At 38.3% G+C, this 18152-nt stretch overlaps 2 protein-coding genes across 2 annotated transcripts; one reads left to right on the top strand and one right to left on the bottom strand.

Annotated features, from left to right (window-relative positions):
• Positions 1-18: 18 nt before the first annotated feature.
• nup107 (nucleoporin 107) lies at positions 19-12214 on the bottom strand. Its single transcript, XM_044108275.1, has 27 exons — positions 12066-12214; positions 11039-11118; positions 10600-10689; positions 9920-10005; positions 9707-9842; positions 9525-9628; positions 8661-8776; positions 8544-8592; positions 8295-8366; positions 7366-7454; positions 7219-7294; positions 7023-7136; positions 6845-6935; positions 6643-6722; positions 6055-6114; positions 5407-5552; positions 5286-5334; positions 5132-5201; positions 4519-4634; positions 4255-4444; positions 3345-3451; positions 2851-2953; positions 2596-2756; positions 2406-2531; positions 1261-1374; positions 908-1075; positions 19-233 (listed from the first exon to the last, which is right to left on the bottom strand). The coding sequence occupies exons 1-27, from the start codon at positions 12071-12073 to the stop codon at positions 126-128; spliced, it is 2709 nt and encodes a 902-aa protein (XP_043964210.1). The 5' UTR covers positions 12074-12214; the 3' UTR covers positions 19-125.
• Positions 12215-12732: 518 nt separating this feature from the next.
• On the top strand, positions 12733-18144 carry slc35e3 (solute carrier family 35 member E3). The gene is made up of 8 exons (XM_044108279.1): positions 12733-13042; positions 13822-14286; positions 14905-15015; positions 15096-15155; positions 15857-15955; positions 16063-16145; positions 16265-16349; positions 16441-18144. Exons 2-8 carry the CDS (start codon positions 13885-13887, stop codon positions 16540-16542), a joined length of 942 nt encoding a protein of 313 aa, XP_043964214.1. The 5' UTR covers positions 12733-13042; positions 13822-13884; the 3' UTR covers positions 16543-18144.
• The last annotated feature ends 8 nt before the right edge of the window (positions 18145-18152 follow it).

Below are 18152 nucleotides of genomic sequence, written 5' to 3'. Positions count from 1 at the left end.
ATATATACACAGCTCTGCTTCATGAGAAAAAGCTTTATTTTTGCAAAAAACAAACAATTTAGAAAACAAACAAGAGACCAGGAATTCAAACAATGTTCTGAATGTGTGGAGGTTTATCTCTGAGGTCACGGCTGAAGGTCGTAGCCCAGCGGGCCGAGTCCCTGATCCAGGAGAGCGAGCGACGAGTCCCGCAACTTCTGGAGAAACCTCCTCAGCTCCTCTTTAGAGAAAACCTGCAAAACAAAAAACCTTCATAAACATTTCAATCGATCGATCAATGTCATCTCAGAGCAGAGAACTGCGACGGCGAATTAGGACCATTGTAAATAGAAAAAAAGAAAAGAGGAAATTTCCTCAGAAAAACTCAAAGTTTGAGATTATTCTCACATATTTTCTGAAAACAAAGTGAAAATATCAAACATTTGTTCAAAACAAACTCAAATTTTCAGATTAATCTGGAAGTTCTTAGTTTTAAAGTAAAAAATAATTGCTAGAAAAAAACAAAACAATTTTTGACTTTCCAGATTTACAAGTATTGAGATTAATCTCAGAAATTTAGAAATAAATCTAGGAAAGTTTTTCCTACCAAAATTCTGAGATTAATCCAAGGATTTGATTTTTTTCCTATTAAAAATATATATTAATGCCAATATTCCTGAGTCTTTCCTTTTTCTCTCTCAGAGTCTCTCTGGTCCAACAATTTGAATCCAACATCTGAATCTCCTCCTCAGTGCAGTCTGGTTCTCCAGAGTCCTGCTAATGACCTCATGATTTGACTCAGGTGTGTTGAAGTAGAGAAACATCTAAAAGTTGCAGCGGCCCTGGAGGACCAGGAGTGCCCACCCCTGCTCTATATGGTCCTAATGTCTCGTTAGAGCCAATTAAAGCTGGAGTTTATCCCAGTTACCTGGTAAAGTTTATGCTGGTCAGATGAGATGATGTCGGCGAGCCGCAGCGCCTCCTGGTGCCTGGAGGAACTCTGCAGCACGCTGAGCAACAGGAAGGTGAGGCGGGGAAGACAGAGGGAGCGCAACGCCGCCATCTGGTGGCTGCGCTCCTCATCTGACTCAGACTCCTAGGAACAAATACACACAATTAGTGCGTTTAAGTCTGTCGCAATAAGCAACTATCACTTGATAAAATTAAAACGACCTCAATAAAATGTTTTATTTCTTGTTTTTGGTTGTAATATTTTGGACAGGGTTCGGTTTATAGCTAAATGAGGGAAACGTAAATGAACACATGGCAGATTGAGGGAACCTCTCTGTTGTCGACCATCCAGCCTCCGTCTACGAACAGCAACACGTTGTAGATTCTCTCCTTCACGTCTTCAGTCAGGACATCAAGGCGACTCGACCACTCTGTCCTGGAGGCCTGAAGCACAAAAACACTCGATTCACACCCAACATGGCCGATCTTTATTTCAGACATGTTGGAACTAAACTTCCTGTTTTGTTTGTTTTTGAACAGAACAACATTTTATCCCTGAATCTCAGAGAGCGACACAAGCAGAGTGTTTTCTTCCCCACTGTCGCCTCATGCTTGCTCAACTGGAGGAACTGCAGCAAAGGTAACAACTCAATGAAATCTGTTTGCCTTTCTCAGAAAACTGGAAATGTAACCATTTATTTGATTTGAATTGGACAATATGTAGATGGAGCTGAAATGTTTCAGTCTGGTAAAATAAATTAATTTTGTGACAAATATTTTTTCACTCATTTCAGAAAGTGAAATCACACACACTGAAATATTTCAAGTCTATTTCTTGTCATTTTGAGGTTTCTGGCTCTGTATCTGAATGCTAAAATCATATTTTATATCTGTCAAATATAGCTGGAAAATATGGCTTAAAATAAAATCTACAACGTAATACCAGATCAGATTTCCAATTTTATTTTTAAACATCCAGATTTTCCAAAAGTCAAATCTTCATAAACCCAAAATTTGTTTAATACAATTATTTTATAAATATTTCTATTGTCAGACTTTGAACTTTTTAACAGAGTCCACAAAGTAAATTGGAACAAATTAAGTTTGTGACGGCGTCTTTCATTCATGATTCATCGACCAAAGTTAATTAATTCTTCCAAAAATAAGCAGCAAATCACAAAATGGCTCCTCTTTAACCCTTTAATGTTTTTTCAGACGTGGCTCAGCAGATGTTCCACCAGGGGTTTTGCTAATTGCTGCTGGCTAGTCTGAAGGAGCCACATAGGGGAGGAGCTGCGTACCTGAAGGCGGGGCTAGGTCCACCCAGGTATTTTGCAACTGAATGGTTGCCATGGTGATTAAAGGATCAAAGCAAAACTCCAGGTTTGTTTTTGATTAGGGAAAAACTTTATAACATAATATAAAGATTTTAAAATGTAGATTTTACACAAAACCGTCTAGGAATCTGTTTTTACCTGGTACTCCTTCTCTTTCATCTCATTGGCCACTCTCTCTGTGAATTTGGCCTCTGGCGCCAACGCCGGCCTCTGTGGAGCGGAGCTGCTGTGGCTGAACCAGTCAGTGAACGCCTCATGGGCTTCCTGTAAATGGATAGCGTTAGCATTGGTACCGCACGCTGACGCCATCGGAGCCCCGCCTACTGACCAGGTAGGCTCGGATGCACAGGTGCTCCCTGATGGCGTTCTCGTCCTCCGCAGGAAGGGGAGCGGTCTGACCGACGGCGGTCCACTGTGAGTAAATCTCCCTCATCGAATCCTCGGGAACCTTGGAGAAAACGGCCTTGGCCGCGACGTGTTTCTGCAGCGCTGAGGCGGAAACAAGATGGCGGTGCTTTCAGTCAATACCAGGAGAAAATTTTAAAAAAAGAATAAAAAACTCCTGACGGCGAATCAGAAGTACCCAGAAAGTTCCTCATGATAGCGTTGGACTGCTTCAGCGCCTCGGCCCGGTGGGCGGGGTCAAACAGCAGCCAATCAATGACGTCAATCTTCTTCTGGTCGTCCTGTGAGAGCAGAGGAAACGGTGACAGATAGGAAGGAGGAAAGGAATTAAGGATGAAGGGAAAGTAGGAAGAAATTTAGAAAGAGGGTAGGAAGGATAGGAAAGGAAATAAGCAAATTAGGACAGGAAAGAAGAAAGGAAGAAAGAAAAAGAAGCAAAGAAGGAGGAAGGGAGCAAGGAAGGAACGAAACAAAGGAGAGAAGAAAGGAAAGAATTTAAGACAGATTTGATGAACCAGTTTCAGATTTTTCTTCCTGGTTCCTTGTTGAACAGAAAAAGATCAACTGCAGTTTAGGAAACCTTCCAAGAAATAAATATTAAATATGAATCTCGTCCTTTCAATGTATGAAAACATCTGGTTTCAGCTGTAAAAAACGTTTTAATGTTTTTACCTGAGTCGTTCCCGTCTCCAGCGTCTGGCTGTGATGCGTAAAACTTGTGTCGTCTCTGCGCCGCACCGTCTCCACCACCAGCCGGGTGATCGCAGAAACGTCCAGACCTGAACACAGACGGTCAGCGTTATTCAGAGCGCTGGCCGCCAGGGGGCGCTGTGGAGGCCTCAAAGTTACAGGCATTGTAAGAAAAAATACAAAATAAAATTTATCCCATAAATTAAACACTAAATGTGTTATTCAATCGTTTCAATATAAAAAATCTAAATTAAAACAATTGATTTAAATTTTTAAAATGTTGCTTTTGATCCATCAAACTAGCGTAGCGAAAAAAAATTGGAAAAATTGAAAGGAACCAACCGCTGAAAAAACAAACACAAGGACTATCAAAATAAAATAAATTTAACTAATATGTTTGTCACAGTAACTAATGTTCCTAGAAAATACAATTCCCAAAAGTTATAGCAATAAACAACCATTTTAAAGTAATATAATGATAATAAAAATGTAAGAACACATTCTCAAATATCAATAAACTTTAAATTCTAATGAGTGTTTAACACTGGAACTGGAAGACAATTTAAATATCCAAAATAAATAAACAAAAACAACAGAAACATAAAATAAATTACGATGTGTGTGTAAACAAAATTGTCCTAAAAAAAAACAAACATGAAAAGAAGACTTTTATCATCCAGTTTTGGTTTAATATTACATATTTTATCATAAATAGACAGGATTGTTACTAAAAACCTCATTAATAATAAAATTTTCTGCTGCAGAACTCATGGTCATCTAAAATCTAAAGCTATGAGGCAACATTTACACTAAATTATTTGTAAAAATTATGGAATGTTGAACAACAAACTAAACGTTTTGCAACGATTTCTGCAGGTTTGCAACAACTGACCTGCTGCAGTTGCCAGCTGCAGGCAGCGGGGGCGCTGCTCTGGCTGGCTGACCGTCTCCAGGAAGGCGGCGTACTGGTTGGTGGCCAGCGCCGCGGGAAGCTGACCCACGTAACTCGCCACCAGGTCGGTCTGCTGGTCCCGGATCAGGAGGGAGACGTACGATTTCAGCACGTCCACACACACTTCCTCCTTCAGAACAAAGAAATTATCTCACTGCTACTTCCCTTCATGTTTTATTAGAAATATTAAAAACAAAACCTTACCTTTAAAGCCAAACCAAGAGAGCGGAAAAACAACACCAGGTGAGTCATGAAGCGCAGCAGGTGCAGAGGGAGGGGCTTAGAGGCTGTGAGCCAATCAGAAAACTCCTCCATCAGACCTGAACAAGAATGAGCAAAAAGAAAAAATCAGTAAAAATATCAGAAACTGGAGATAATTTGTTGATTTTCAGCCACATTTAGAGACTCTGAAAGAAAGTAAACACCCGTCAAGAACCCACTTCTAGTGCCAAAAGTATTTACACCCCTAAAAAATAAGATAAAATAAAATAATTTATTTTATTGAATTATAGAAAATATCTGAACCAATATCAGAATTATTATTGAAAGGAAGGAGAGAAAGTAGGAAGAATGGGAAGCAACTAGAAAGGAAGGAACAAAGAACATAAGGAAGTAAGGAACAAAGGAAAGAAGTAAAACAGGAAGAAAGGAGAGACGTTAGGACACATGGAAGGAAAGAAGGACCCGTGGAAGATGATGATCAGATGGGAAATGTTTGGTGGGTGTGAACTTGTGCGAGGCAGTATAGATCAGAATGTGGCTCCTTAAAATTGACCTTCCTCAGCCACCATACAGGAAGTAAACCGTGAGATCTCACCGTCCAGATCGCCAAGAATCACAAACTTTTGGATGACGTGAAAATGTTCTCTGGTCTCTTCCAGAACTCGCTGTTCCAACGACACAAACACAGATTCACAGGTTTAGTCATGTGTTCATAACGACGCCCCTCATTCATTCATCAAGAGGTTCACCTTAGATTCTGACGCCTGGAGCTCCTCGAAAACTTTCTCCATGGTCCAGCTGAGAGGAAGATGGCAGAGAAATGAGAGACAAACTCCTCCTGCGGTTCTTCTTCATCTCTTTGTGTCTTACTTGGCCTCCAGATATTCCCGCGGTAGTGTCTCCAGCTCCTGATGCGTCATGCCCGATGACATCAGATCCTTTTCCACCAGCGAGTCCACCATGACCCGGAAGTACGCCCAAACGCAATCCTCCCACGTCTCGCACACGGCCAAAATCTGAAACACACAAACGGCCATCAGCCAGAAACACTAGATTCAGATTTATTATCGAATGACGTGAAAATAAATAAATTACTTAAGTTTGACAGATTTAGCCAGAGAGGCTAATTTCCATACATTATATTATTACTATAGTTACATTACATATAACTTATAATATTTACAGTGATGATACGAATATTAATTCTAAGTATTAATTATTTTGTACTGGTGTTAATACTTGTATATCAACTGTAATAATTGGAACTTTGTCTTTATTTTTGCACTTAGAAAAGAACATGAAAGCTGTTTTATTAACATTAAGATGAACATTTTACCAAGTACTTCTGGTCTAGTTTCTAATACAAACATCTTAATTCACTTGAAATAAAACAACTTCTAAGTACATTTTCAGCGAGTTTGCTTCAAGTCAAAACTTCCTTAATACTGATGAAACATTATTAGTTTGGGAACGGGCCCAGTGTTGGACCCTGAGGTACATCGGGAGTGAAACCCTCACCGGTTTGATGTTTCCACTCAGGCTGGCGTAGATCGCCCGTTCGTATCTGTTCAGCTGCTCCTGAAACAAAAACAAAAAAGTCAGATTTGAATCAGGGCTGAACGATTAATCGTGATTAATCAATTATTAAAATAATTGTCAACCTAGTAATCCATTAATCATTAACTGGAGAACACAATCTTAAAAAAAAAGCCAATTTGCTTAAAAAGTAACAAACTCAGGCCACTACCAAGATGGCCGTCAGCTACAAAGTTCCTGGAAGTGACGTCACATAACAACCCTTAAGCTCCTTCTGAATTAATTCTCTTATTTGCATCTTACTACATTTCTAATATTGTGTAAGAAAATAAGCTTTTATGAAAGATATGCGATTTCTTATCCAATTAAAAGTCGGAATAATAGATTACTACAATAATGACTGGGTGCAGCTCTGCGTTAAGTGTGAAATGTGTCTCAGTTAAACTAAATTTAGTCTAAATTCAGTTGTGGAAAAACAATAGAAACCAATATGGGAGACTTTTTCATTTAACTTCCAAACATCTTAATTTCTAACTGAATCTTTTGGATGCTGCAGGTGAAAGTGCGGACCTCCTCTGCCATCCTCCAGCAGCAGGCCTTCCAGATCCCTCGCTGTGGGTTTCCCTCAACAGGCTGCAGCTCTGAGTTTCCTGCAGGAACAAACTGTCAGGTTATTCCTTATTTTTGCAGTTTTTTCTAATTTTCTATCTGCGGTCATCATAAATCCTAGCTTTAAGAACGATAATCATGTCAACATGTGGTCAGTAGTGACCTGAGGTCATGTTGGGGTCATGGTACAGTTTCCAGCCCTCCAGCGTTGCTGCTCTCCAGGCCTGACCGCAGCGTTTACAAAGCCTCTGAGCCTGGAAACAAAACGCAAAACATGCAAAAATGTAATGAAAGCTGAAAGAGAAGAGAAATCCTGATTAACGAAGTGAAGTTTGCTCCACCTCATCCGTCATTCCCGCTCGGATCAGAGTGAACAGGTTCTTCAGCAGCCGGGCATCGTCTTCTCTGTCCAGGTCCGCCAGGGGGCGCTGTTGCCGGAGGGGAGCGTCTGGGTCCTAAACAGAAAAACGGAACCGTTACATGCTAACATCCTAACGAGGCGTAGAGATCCGTTTCCTCTGCAGAACCGAGCCTCACCAGCTCCGTGACCAGAGGAACGTGGAAGTCGGAGGCACTATTGCTCCTCATCTTCAGAGCGTGAAGCGTGTTCTCCCTAAAACGCAGACAGGTGTTTTAAAACTCACAGGTGAGTTTCACCGAGGAATCATTATCAGATAAACTCACCAGCAGACGTTTTTGGCGTAGTATTCAATATTATCGGAAAAATCTCCAATCTGATCCTTGGCGATGCTCTCCAGCCAATCAACCACCAGCTGCAGGAAAACAACAGTTTAATCTCAAGAGTGTCTCAGTAGAACGAAGTCCAAAACTGTTCAAAGCAGCAATGAGCAAAGATTAATCTTTAAATTCAATTCAAAAATATAAAAATACTTTATGGTAAATTTAATAAAAAATAAAAACTTGAGTTTTCTCTAACATCAGGACTGACTATCTTTCCATAACATAAAGAACTGAATTTTTCATAATATTCAGAATAAACTGAACATTTTTATTTTCTCATTAGTAAATTTATACATATTTAGAAAATATTTTTAAAAATTTATGCGGTAGATGAATTCTTGGCTACACACTAAAGGAACGCAAACAATTATTTTTGTAATCGATTATTCTGATGATTAATAAAAAACTAATTTTCATTTAACCACTTTGGCCTTTTTATTTAATATTAGAAATGCATTTAAAAAATGCTAATTATAATAATACTAATTAAACTCCTATTTTTAATAAGAAAATAAGTATTTTATTGTCTAAAATGAAAATTCAAATGAATCCAAAAGCTACTTGGCTAAACATATTTATACAGGTTGTTTTTAATTTAAATGCAAAATGTGTATTTATTTTGTGCAGTTTTGGCTTAATTACTGCTCCGAACATGTTTTCTCAGCAAGTTAATGATTAATCGATAATCATTAACTAGTTGAAGATAATTTCATTAATCGATTCATCATAATTAATCCCATTAATTGTTAGAATCTTAAATGATTTCTTGTTGCGTTTTACGCAATAAAATGTTTAACTCAATGGATTTCTTAATATTACATCAAATAAGCTAAAGTAGTAAAATCAAAAACATGCAGAATGTGCCGTGTTACCTGGCTCTGTCGCACGATGGCGTCTCTCTGGAAAAGTTGCTCCACAACAACCTTCTCACTTTCACTGGGAACCTGCAGAAAAATTTTTAATCTCATCATGATTATTCCTCAAGCGTGAAACGGTTAACAGAATTAACGACGGATGAAGAAATGATCCCTTATTTCTTAATATTTTTCTTCCAAATTCAGGGATTCTTGTAATCTTGCAGCTTTTTGTCTCATTTTTTATTTTAAAAAACTTCCACTTACGACCATGTCGATCATCATGTCCTCTTCCAGCGCCAACTGGATCCGATCTCTGCAGAATCAGAAACCAAGTTGATTTAAAAAGGAGACGAAGGGGCGCTGAGGGAGCTGGATGGATACCTGTAGAGAGAGGCGATGAGCCTCCAGGTGCAGTTCTCCTGCTGCAGCAGCCAGCGGACCCCCGCCGTCTTACTGTTCTGACCCGCTCGCAGAACCACAGACTGCAGAACATTCACCTGCAACAGAACCAGGATCAGGTTCTGTCTTTTTATTCATCAAAATGCAGCAAGAAATTTACATTTTTCATACTCTAAAAAATACCTAAACTTCATAATCTGTTTTAATTACTGTAGTTTGGGTTGTTTTATTCATTTTGGATATTTAAAATGTTACAGTTACACTGTTAAATACTCTTTAGAAATTAAAGTTGTTGTTGTATCTTTGTGTGGGTATTTTTGCATAATATTACTATTTCAGTTCAATATGGTATCAAAATAATGTCTCTGTTTATCACAATCATTTCTGGGGTAATGTAACAGAGCTAGGGCTGGACAACATGGCTGAAAAACATATCAGTCGTTATCAGAAATTGATTTGTTATTTTGTTTTAAATATCATTTGGTGTAACGTTTCCTGTTTTATCCACAGTTTTTCTCTCCATTTTTACTTTATGCTGTTTTGAGACACAGTGGCGGAACAGTGCATCAGTTACTCAACAAGTTGTTGCTAGGCAACTGAAGTTGGGGGGGCAAACTTGAAACTGCCAGCAGGTTGTTGCTAGGCAACCAAAGAACAAGTCAGTTAACTGTATCACAGGTCAGCGGATATTCAGTACCACAGATTTATTGTGACACTGATCACAATAAATCAATAACAATATATATCATGATAAATATGAGATATACTGTTATTGATTTATCGCCCAGCCCTAAATAGAATAAATAAAATGTAAGAAGCAGAACTCCATGGTTCTGTTTCCGGTACCTTCTCCTGGCAGATGTTCTGATAATCCTCCAGCAGCTCAAACACAGCAGAAGAAGAGTGCTTCAGGAAGGAGGCCAGGAACTCTGGGAAAAGACTGGCAGCCACTGAGCCAATCAGAGAGCCCGATGTTAAAACGAGATGATCAAAACCGCACAGCAGCCAATCAGACTGGAGTCCCTCACCAGCCTCTCCTGGGTCGTCCTCCTTCAGCAGCGCTGAGCTCAGGTTCGCCTCGTCGTCTCTGAAGAAGCTGCTGCTGTCCAATGCGGAGACGGGGGACGTATACAAGCTGTTGGTCCAATCGCTGTCCTCCAAGTTCTGCTCACACGCAAATAAATTAAATACAAACAAACCCAAATACAAGATGGACACCAGCTTCTGAATGCGTGTCTCACCGTGTTGTGTCGGGGTGTGTGTGTGTATCGCAGCGTCCGAGCGCCAGGAACCAAAATGGAGGAGACGTCTGGAACTCTGGGAGTGACTTGGAGACAAAAAGACGAGGGCAAAGTTTGGGATTTAGTCCAACGTGGAGTGGATTTATGGTAAAATATTTGGACGTGGGCTGGGCGATAAAACACATTTTTTGGTTTTGAAGATTTAATTTTTGGAAAATCCGAATGATTTTTTTCCCCCCACCAATGAACTTCTTGGATCTCCTTAGTTCAGTGATGTCAGGGCAGCCATCTTGTTTTGGACTTTGAGTTCCAGTCAAATTTACAATGGCCTATTGGGGCCATTTTCTATTTTATGAAATAAAAGTTATGACGTTACAAGACTACAGTTGTAATAATACCAGAGTCAAAGTTGTAATTTGACTCTGTAATTTGAATTTGACATTTTTCTTGTAATTTTAAGGCCAAATGTTAATAAAATGTTTTTCTGGTAAACATTTTATTTTAAATATTGTACCTGACCCTAATTATTCATCCTCAGAAAGGATGAATAAAATAAAAATCCCTTTTTGAAAATATTTTCTGTCAATTGTAATTTATTTTTTAGAAATTAAAATTGGAAACCAGATCTAGATGGAAAATTAAACACATTGCCCAACCCTACGTTGAACTTTGACCCTCACCAGCCTGTCGGAACAGGGGAGCTGGTGTGTTCCTCAAGGAGCGGGCCGGGGTGAACGAGGGGCCGATGGGGCTGCCGCTGGGTGACGGGACTGAGCACAGAATCAGTAACATAACCCAAACTTTTCTCTAACAAATGATTTTCATAACTAGTTCATTTCAAACCTCCAGAAAAACAGCACTTAATGAATGATCAACTAAACAACAATTGCTGCAAAGCTACTTAGCTATCAGGGATACAAACAGCATTTTAATAACTTTACTGGACTCTGATGTTCTCTAATGGCATCTTTATCCTCTGAAATCCTGATTCACAAAACTGTGATTGGAGGACTCTCATGTAAAACAAAAATAATCTGTTTTCTCCAGGAACAACAGTCAAAATCAAGAGTTTTTTTAAAATCTGAGCTCACAAATAAAAGTATTTTCTTTTAAGGATACAGGCTACTTTCTTCCTCCTGCGGGCGGCGACCGTCACCTCATCATCTCTCACCACCGGAGATGGCAGCTCATTCTGACCCCTTCAGGACAAAAAGAAACATGTAGTGAGTTATTATTTTTATTCATTTTATCACTTAAAAGTGTACATTTAAGAGCAAAATATGATGAAATAGTCGATAGATGGATGGAGTTAAATGGGTTTTTCCTCCACTCAATCCATCATTGTATTCATGCATTGCTCTCTGAAGAGCATATTCATTCAGCATCGACTTTTTATCATTTACCATCTATTTAGAGAAATAATGTACAGTTTTCTAGACAATTGTGTCAGTTGTGTTCCCAGTGAGTAGATTGGTACATTTATTAACTCTATCCGTGCTTAATATCTGTGTTACTGCATGTTATGATCACCCAACACCATAAAGTGGTGTTAATGTTGCATAAAGTTTTTATAGCGCACAATTTGAGCCTGCTAACCCTTGAAAAAGTGTCGGTTGCTTCATAACAGTCGCTTTACTGGGTTTGTAACCTCTCATACTTTCTGGAGAACATTCCTATCTAGTTTAATCCAACAGTGGTGTGTTTTCAATTCAAATTAAAATGTGCTTTATTGATCCCAAAGGGATATTAAATGTTGTCGTTGGTCATACGGATGCTAGGTTTTGGCAGTGATTGTGTACCGAAATCTACTTTTCTGATACAGAAAAGCTCCAATAACATTAAAAATCCTTTATTAAAGCGGGTCTTCAACTCTGTTATTATCGGTTTTGAAGTTAACCCTCTTTATCTTCTCCATTTTATAACTCACGTTAATGTATGTATTTCTCCATTTCCAACTATGAACAATTTAAATAAAGTGTAAACAAAATTAGCCCTTTAGCATCAGCATTCACAGTGGAAGGAAGGGTTAGCATAGATAGCTGCCGCTAAAGAAAACTACGCAGCAAGAAAATGAACACAAACAGAATATAAAATAAGGAGCAAATTAAACACAATTAAAAACTTAAAATTGTGAAATGACATTTACCAGTCCATTTTGGAGAGCTGTCTGTTCCCGCTTCACGAGGTTTAGCAGTCTTTCTTCTTTTCTTTTAAACTCTCATCAACTAACACGCTTAATACTCTCTACTGCCCCCTAAGATAAAGAGTTAGATTGCACCCACACTGAGCCTGTCAAAACCATTTTTAAAAAAGTTAAATGAAGTTTCCTCGTGTTTAAATGTTAAAGAATAACAACAATAATAATTCATTTACTTTTACTGTCCTTTAAAATAACTACTGGGCTAAAGTAAGTATTTTACAATGGATAAAAAAATAAAGTATATAAAGTCAACAATTGGGAAAACCCAGTATCATAGATTACAGTGGGTCAAGTGCCTTTAGTAGGAAATTATTGCAATTTCTGTAAAGATTTACCATTTCCTACACCCTCGTGTTTTGCCAATTAGATATTCTCATTGGAAAGTAATAAATCATAAAGAGATAAAAACTATATTCTTGAGTTCTAGAGTACTGGGGCCATGCTCATAAAATAATTTAAATATATATAACATTTTGAGAATAAAGTCATAATATTACGAGAATTACGAGAAAATGTCATAATATTACGAGAAAAATATTTTATTGTATTTTTTGAGCTTTCACGTACGCAACAAAAAATAAAGTGGGTTTTTTTGTGTGTGTGTGTGTAGTGAGCCATCTCTTTACGCGACCCATCTCTGCTCTCCAGTCCCCCCTCCGCTCCGTTAGCTGCCGCTGTGGCTCCGCGGTGTGAAACTCGAAGGAAACAGGAACAAACAGGACGATTCAGGCATTAGTCAGTTGGACCGCTGCATGTCCACGGGCTGGGAAGAATAATCCACGGGTTCGGAAGAGATTCTGGCTCTGGAAACCCCGGGACTACAGCAGGAAGCTCAGGGAACCGAGGCTGGGATTGGCTCGGTTATTTCCGGAGCGGATCCCGAAGTGAAGCAGGGAAGGAGAAAGGAAGATGCAGACCCCCAGGTAAACTTTTCTTATTGCGTGGCAGACTCTCAGACTCATTGACAAGTTGTGTGTGTTTCTAAAATTAAAACTACATTTCTCATTAAAACTACAGGAACTCACTTTTAAATTATTTCTACTATATTTAATAAATTTGAGAGAACAATATGAGTAAATTTCCCTGTTCATAAAGTTTTTTAACTAGAGGATAAATATAAATCTTTGGAGTCAAATGTCTCCACTAGAATAACGAGGCTGGTTTTCTGAGCTGTTTGAGGACTAAAAGTTGGGTTTGATTCCTGTATTAGTGTTGAAAATCATTGTAGTTCCAGACTTTATTCTCTGTCCTGAAGTTAAATTCATCCAAACGTCTTTCTGTCCATTAAATTGTCGATGCACTCATCCATCTGTTCATTTATCCATCTTTTCAACCCTCAATTTGTTTACATGTTCAATCATTTGGTGAAGTTTTGTCCATCCATTAGTTTCTTTTTTCCAATTCATTTATCCAAAATCCATCCATCCATCTGTCTATTTATCCATGCATCTGTTCGTCAGTTCAACCATTTGTCTGTCCATCCATCCATCCATCCATCCATAATGTATAAAAACTGTGTTATCTCTTGATCTGTTTGCTTTTGTAGTTCAACATATAATAATAATAATAATAATAATAATAATAATAATAATAATGATAATAATAATAAAAAAAGTTGAGTTTATGAACTTTGGATCAACTCACTTCTAATATTCTTTTCTTTAGATTATATTTTCTCCAATCTGCTCTTTCTCCTCTGTAGTCCTACATTTTGAGCGTGACAAATCCATCCTGGGAAAAGTTGAACTGGGAGCCATCCGGAACCATGGCCCAGCAGCTCTTTGGGTTCTCAGCCAACCGGCGTATCGTCACCGGCCTGCTGGTCAACCTCTTCTCCTCCATCTGCATCGTCTTCATCAACAAGTGGATCTACGTCCACTACGGCTTCCCCAACATGACCCTCACCCTCGTTCATTTTGTGGTCACATGGTTGGGACTCTACATCTGCCAGAAAATGGACATTTTCTGTCCAAAAAGCCTACCAGTGCGTAGGATCATGTGGTTGGCACTCAGCTTTTGTGGCTTTGTGGCCTTCACCAACCTCTCTCTTCAGAACAACTCGATAGGAACGTACCAGCTGGCCAAAGTCATGACCACGCCCGTCATCATCCTCATCCAGATCACATATTACAAGAAGACCTTCTCTACCAAGATTAAGCTGACACTAGTGAGGAAAATCTATAGGGCTCAAACGATTAATCAGATTAATCACAATTAATTATTACTAATCATGGTTAATTGGGACTAATCAGCTTAATTGCAACTAATTGCATAAATTAAAATTGATTGGATTAATTGCAACTAATCGGAATACTCACAATTAACCAGATAAATAATGATTAATCAGATTAATTTTGACTAATTGAGTTAATTGCAAGTAATCAGATTAATTGCAATTAATCCAATTAGTTATGACTAATCTGAATATTTGCAACTGATTGGAATAATTGCAATAATCTAATTAATTTCAATTAATTGGCTTAATCATGACTAAATGGTTGTTACTTAGTAATTGGATTAATTGTAATTAATATTTTTAATTAAGTAATCAGTTTTACTTAATTCAATAAACAAATTGAATTGTTTATTTTGATATTTTAATGTATTTATAATATTGTGAAAGGTTAAGTGACTAAATAATAAATCTGCAGAATGTGCCAATTTTTTGATCGATTACAAATATAATTGTTAGTTGTGGTAATAAAAGTCTGATTTTGGAAATCTGCTGTTTCCTTGATAAAACATTCAGTAAAAGATCAGAGTTTTGCTTCATTTGTCCTTCCAGGTGCCCATAACTTTGGGGGTGATATTGAACTCCTACTACGACGTGCGTTTCAACCTGTTGGGGACGGTTTTTGCCACACTGGGGGTTCTTGTCACTTCACTTTACCAAGTGGTGAGTAAATATCCACCCATGGATCCTCTGAGAGCAGCAAACTAAACTGAAATGATGCAAAAACCCTTTTTGTGTTTCAGTGGGTGGGGGCGAAACAGCATGAGCTCCAGGTGAACTCCATGCAGCTTCTCTACTATCAGGTAAGAAGTCTGGTGCAGGTCGAAGGTCCGTTATTGCTCCTAATAAACAGTCCAGTTGAGACTTATCTTATCACTGCTGACTTGCAAAATTAATCACAACCTGTACAGTTTTTGCCCTACATACTAAACGCCATATTGGTCAAAAACAGATGCTGCATCCGGCAGCATCATGCTGGGGGCGGGGTACGTTTATAAAGCAGGGGAACTCCTAAGTACTGGCTGATTAGAGGAAGGACATTTCTGAACACAAACATTCAGCCAGAGCTACAATGTTTTAGATCAAAACATACATTAAAATGGCCTAATCAAAGTCCAGACCAAAATCTAGCTGTATTACGACTAAAACTGCTATTCACAGATGTGCTCCACGCAGCTTGGTTAAGTTTGCTAAGAAGTATTTGCAAGAATTGAATTTGCATCTAACAAGAATTTGCATCTAAATGGGCAAAGCTGGTAGACACAAAAACTGAAAGGCCGAAAAACAAATACATGCCACACTTTTCAGATTTACAGAGAGAATTTTGAGAATCTGTGCATCACTTTTTTCTTTAGTTTCATTTTGTGTATTTTTAAATGAAATTAGTTTAAAAAATATTAAATTTCATCATTTAAAATGTATGTTACATAATTTAATGAGACATTTATTTATTTCATGACATATTTGTTTAATCTTGTCCCATTTGGCCCTCCGTACTCCTCAGGCTCCTCTGTCATCCGCCATCCTCCTCGGGATCATCCCGCTGTTTGAGCCACTGGCCGGAGATGGTGGGATATTTGGACCCTGGTCACTGCCTGCTCTGGTCAGACTTCAAACATGCTAACACTAACACTAATGCTAATGCTAACACAGAGCAGCTAACTCTGTTTTTTCCTGAAATATTAACAATCTTGTTCTCCCTCCGACCAGGTGGCGGTGCTGTTCTCAGGTGTGGTGGCGTTCCTCGTTAATCTTTCCATCTACTGGATCATTGGGAACACTTCAGCTGTAACGTATCCTTCATGCACAGAGGGGGGGGAGTGGTGATGAGGGCTCAGGTTGTTCAGGAGGGATTATTTGTTTATCCGTCCGTTCATCCATCTGTTTGTTGTCCCTTGACTGCCTCCTTCAGCTACAACATGTTCGGTCATTTCAAGTTCTGCATCACTCTGATTGGAGGATATCTGCTCTTCCACGACCCGCTGTCTCTCAACCAGGTGAAGCTAACTTCCTCTAGCTCTGCTCCGTGGAGTCAACCATTAATGTCCTCCTAAACAGTCTCTCTGTCTCTGTCTCTCTGTCCCTCAGGCGTTGGGAATCCTCTGTACACTGGCAGGAATCCTGTCCTACACTCACTTCAAGCTGCTTGAACAGGAGGAGGGAAAAAGCCGCCTGGCTCAGAAGCCATAGGCTGACCTCTGACCCCTCACAGCAACCAGAGGAAGAAACCTCCTTAGATGTCTCAGAATGTCCTTTAGAGGAACAAAACATTTCTTTAAAATTTTACTCTTCAGGAAAAGAAGCAGAAACACATTGTAGCATCGCCTCAATTCAAAATCCAAAGCAGTGTTCGCTTCAAAAATCAAAATTTTCCTTTCCACAAAGATCAGGATAACGGCCTTTCAGGAGTTTTTGCACGGATAGATTTGGGTCTGAGTTGTCTGCAGAATTTCCTGCGAATATTTGAGATTTAGTTGACAAACTGGACAGTTTTAGAGCAACGGATCAACAGAAATCAGACCAAAACGAAGCGTTTACCAGCTGCTTCCCCTGACGCTGCCTATTCTGCACATCGTTTGTGCTGCCACTCATCATGGGCTTCAGTGTTGTTCATTTTAGGTATTTAATGATTTATTTACTCATATTCTAGGGTGAATTTGATCATGTAAAACAAAGACTGCCTTCTTATCAATCAAGTTTTAAACACACAGGATTTTTACAAAAAAGCAAATATACACACCCTTTAATGTTTGGTTAAATGTTTTAGGAGCAAAGAAGTCGACTTTTTCAGATCATTCACTCCAACTACAGAAAGTCTTACCAAGTATTTTTGTCTAGTTTCTAGTTCTTAGTACACTTTAAATAAGACAAAACTAACTTACAAGTAATTTTTCAGCAACAAATAGGAGCCTGTTTTAGCTCAATAATTTCTTAATATTGATGAAAAAGTATTTGTTCCACTGGCAGATTTTCTCCAGTAGTTTTTCATCAAATGTAAGGAATTATTAACTTAAAATAAGATACTCTTGCTGAAAAGTTACTGTAAGTTAATTCTGTCTTATTTCAAGTGTACTAAGATATTTTCACTAGACACTAGGCAGAAATTGTTGGTAAAACTTTGGAGGTTTTGCAGTGTTGTTGAAACACTAAAACCCAAGTAAAGTAGACGTCTAACTATGGACTAGCTGTTGGGCGAAGTGGTGGTGGTATCATGCTACGGAGCTGCACAAAATGAATGGAAAGAATAAAGATGGTGGACTACCTCCACATTTTTTGACTTCACCTCAAATCAACAGCTGGATGTTTGAAACTGGGATTCAGTTTGGTGAATCAGGAAACCAAAACTTTACCTGGAGGAATCAATTTTACCTGATATCACTTTTTTCCTCGCTGAATTGAACCTCAGACATTTCAACAATGCAGTTTTTTTCCTTGAATGGATTCATATTAGTTTTATTTTTACAGAGAAAAATAATCATGCTTTAATGGTGGTTACATTTTTTTTTTACTGATTTCTTTATTTTTAGCCTGGCTTTTTATTTTTTCTTTGTAGCTTAATTGCATTCTGCAGTAGATTTCTTTTTTTAATTATTTGTCTTTTTGTTTATGTTTTGTTGTTTTAATATAGAATAAAATTAGTTATAATAAATCGGGCTGTAATGTGAGAAATTGCAATATTCTGCAAATAACTGCTGAAATTATGCTATAATGTCCTTTTGAACGTTTACTTGTGTAAAATTGAGTACATCTCAATAATTTAAATTTTAATTAATAAATGGTAAGAGAAACTTTTATTTGGG

Source organism: Gambusia affinis, linkage group LG23 (assembly GCF_019740435.1).
Source record: "Gambusia affinis linkage group LG23, SWU_Gaff_1.0, whole genome shotgun sequence".
In the NCBI taxonomy this organism is placed as follows: Eukaryota; Metazoa; Chordata; class Actinopteri; order Cyprinodontiformes; family Poeciliidae; genus Gambusia; species Gambusia affinis.
The sequence above is the reverse complement of the archived record's forward strand: the minus strand, read 5'-3'. Positions and strand labels throughout refer to the sequence as shown.

Excerpts from the sequence above, each read along its gene's own strand:
- nup107 (XM_044108275.1), bottom strand. Across the intron at positions 2,954-3,344 it reads TGGAGACGGGAACGACTCAG|GACGACCAGAAGAAGATTGA; the intron begins GTAAAAACATTA and ends CTGCTCTCACAG. Across the intron at positions 2,757-2,850 it reads TATCATGAGGAACTTTCTGG|CGCTGCAGAAACACGTCGCG; the intron begins GTACTTCTGATT and ends TTTCCGCCTCAG.
- slc35e3 (XM_044108279.1), top strand. The coding sequence starts at position 13,885 with ATGGCCCAGCAGCTCTTTGGGTTCTCAGCCAACCGGCGTATCGTCACC. Across the intron at positions 15,956-16,062 it reads CCTGGTCACTGCCTGCTCTG|GTGGCGGTGCTGTTCTCAGG; the intron begins GTCAGACTTCAA and ends CCCTCCGACCAG. Across the intron at positions 16,350-16,440 it reads ACCCGCTGTCTCTCAACCAG|GCGTTGGGAATCCTCTGTAC; the intron begins GTGAAGCTAACT and ends TCTGTCCCTCAG.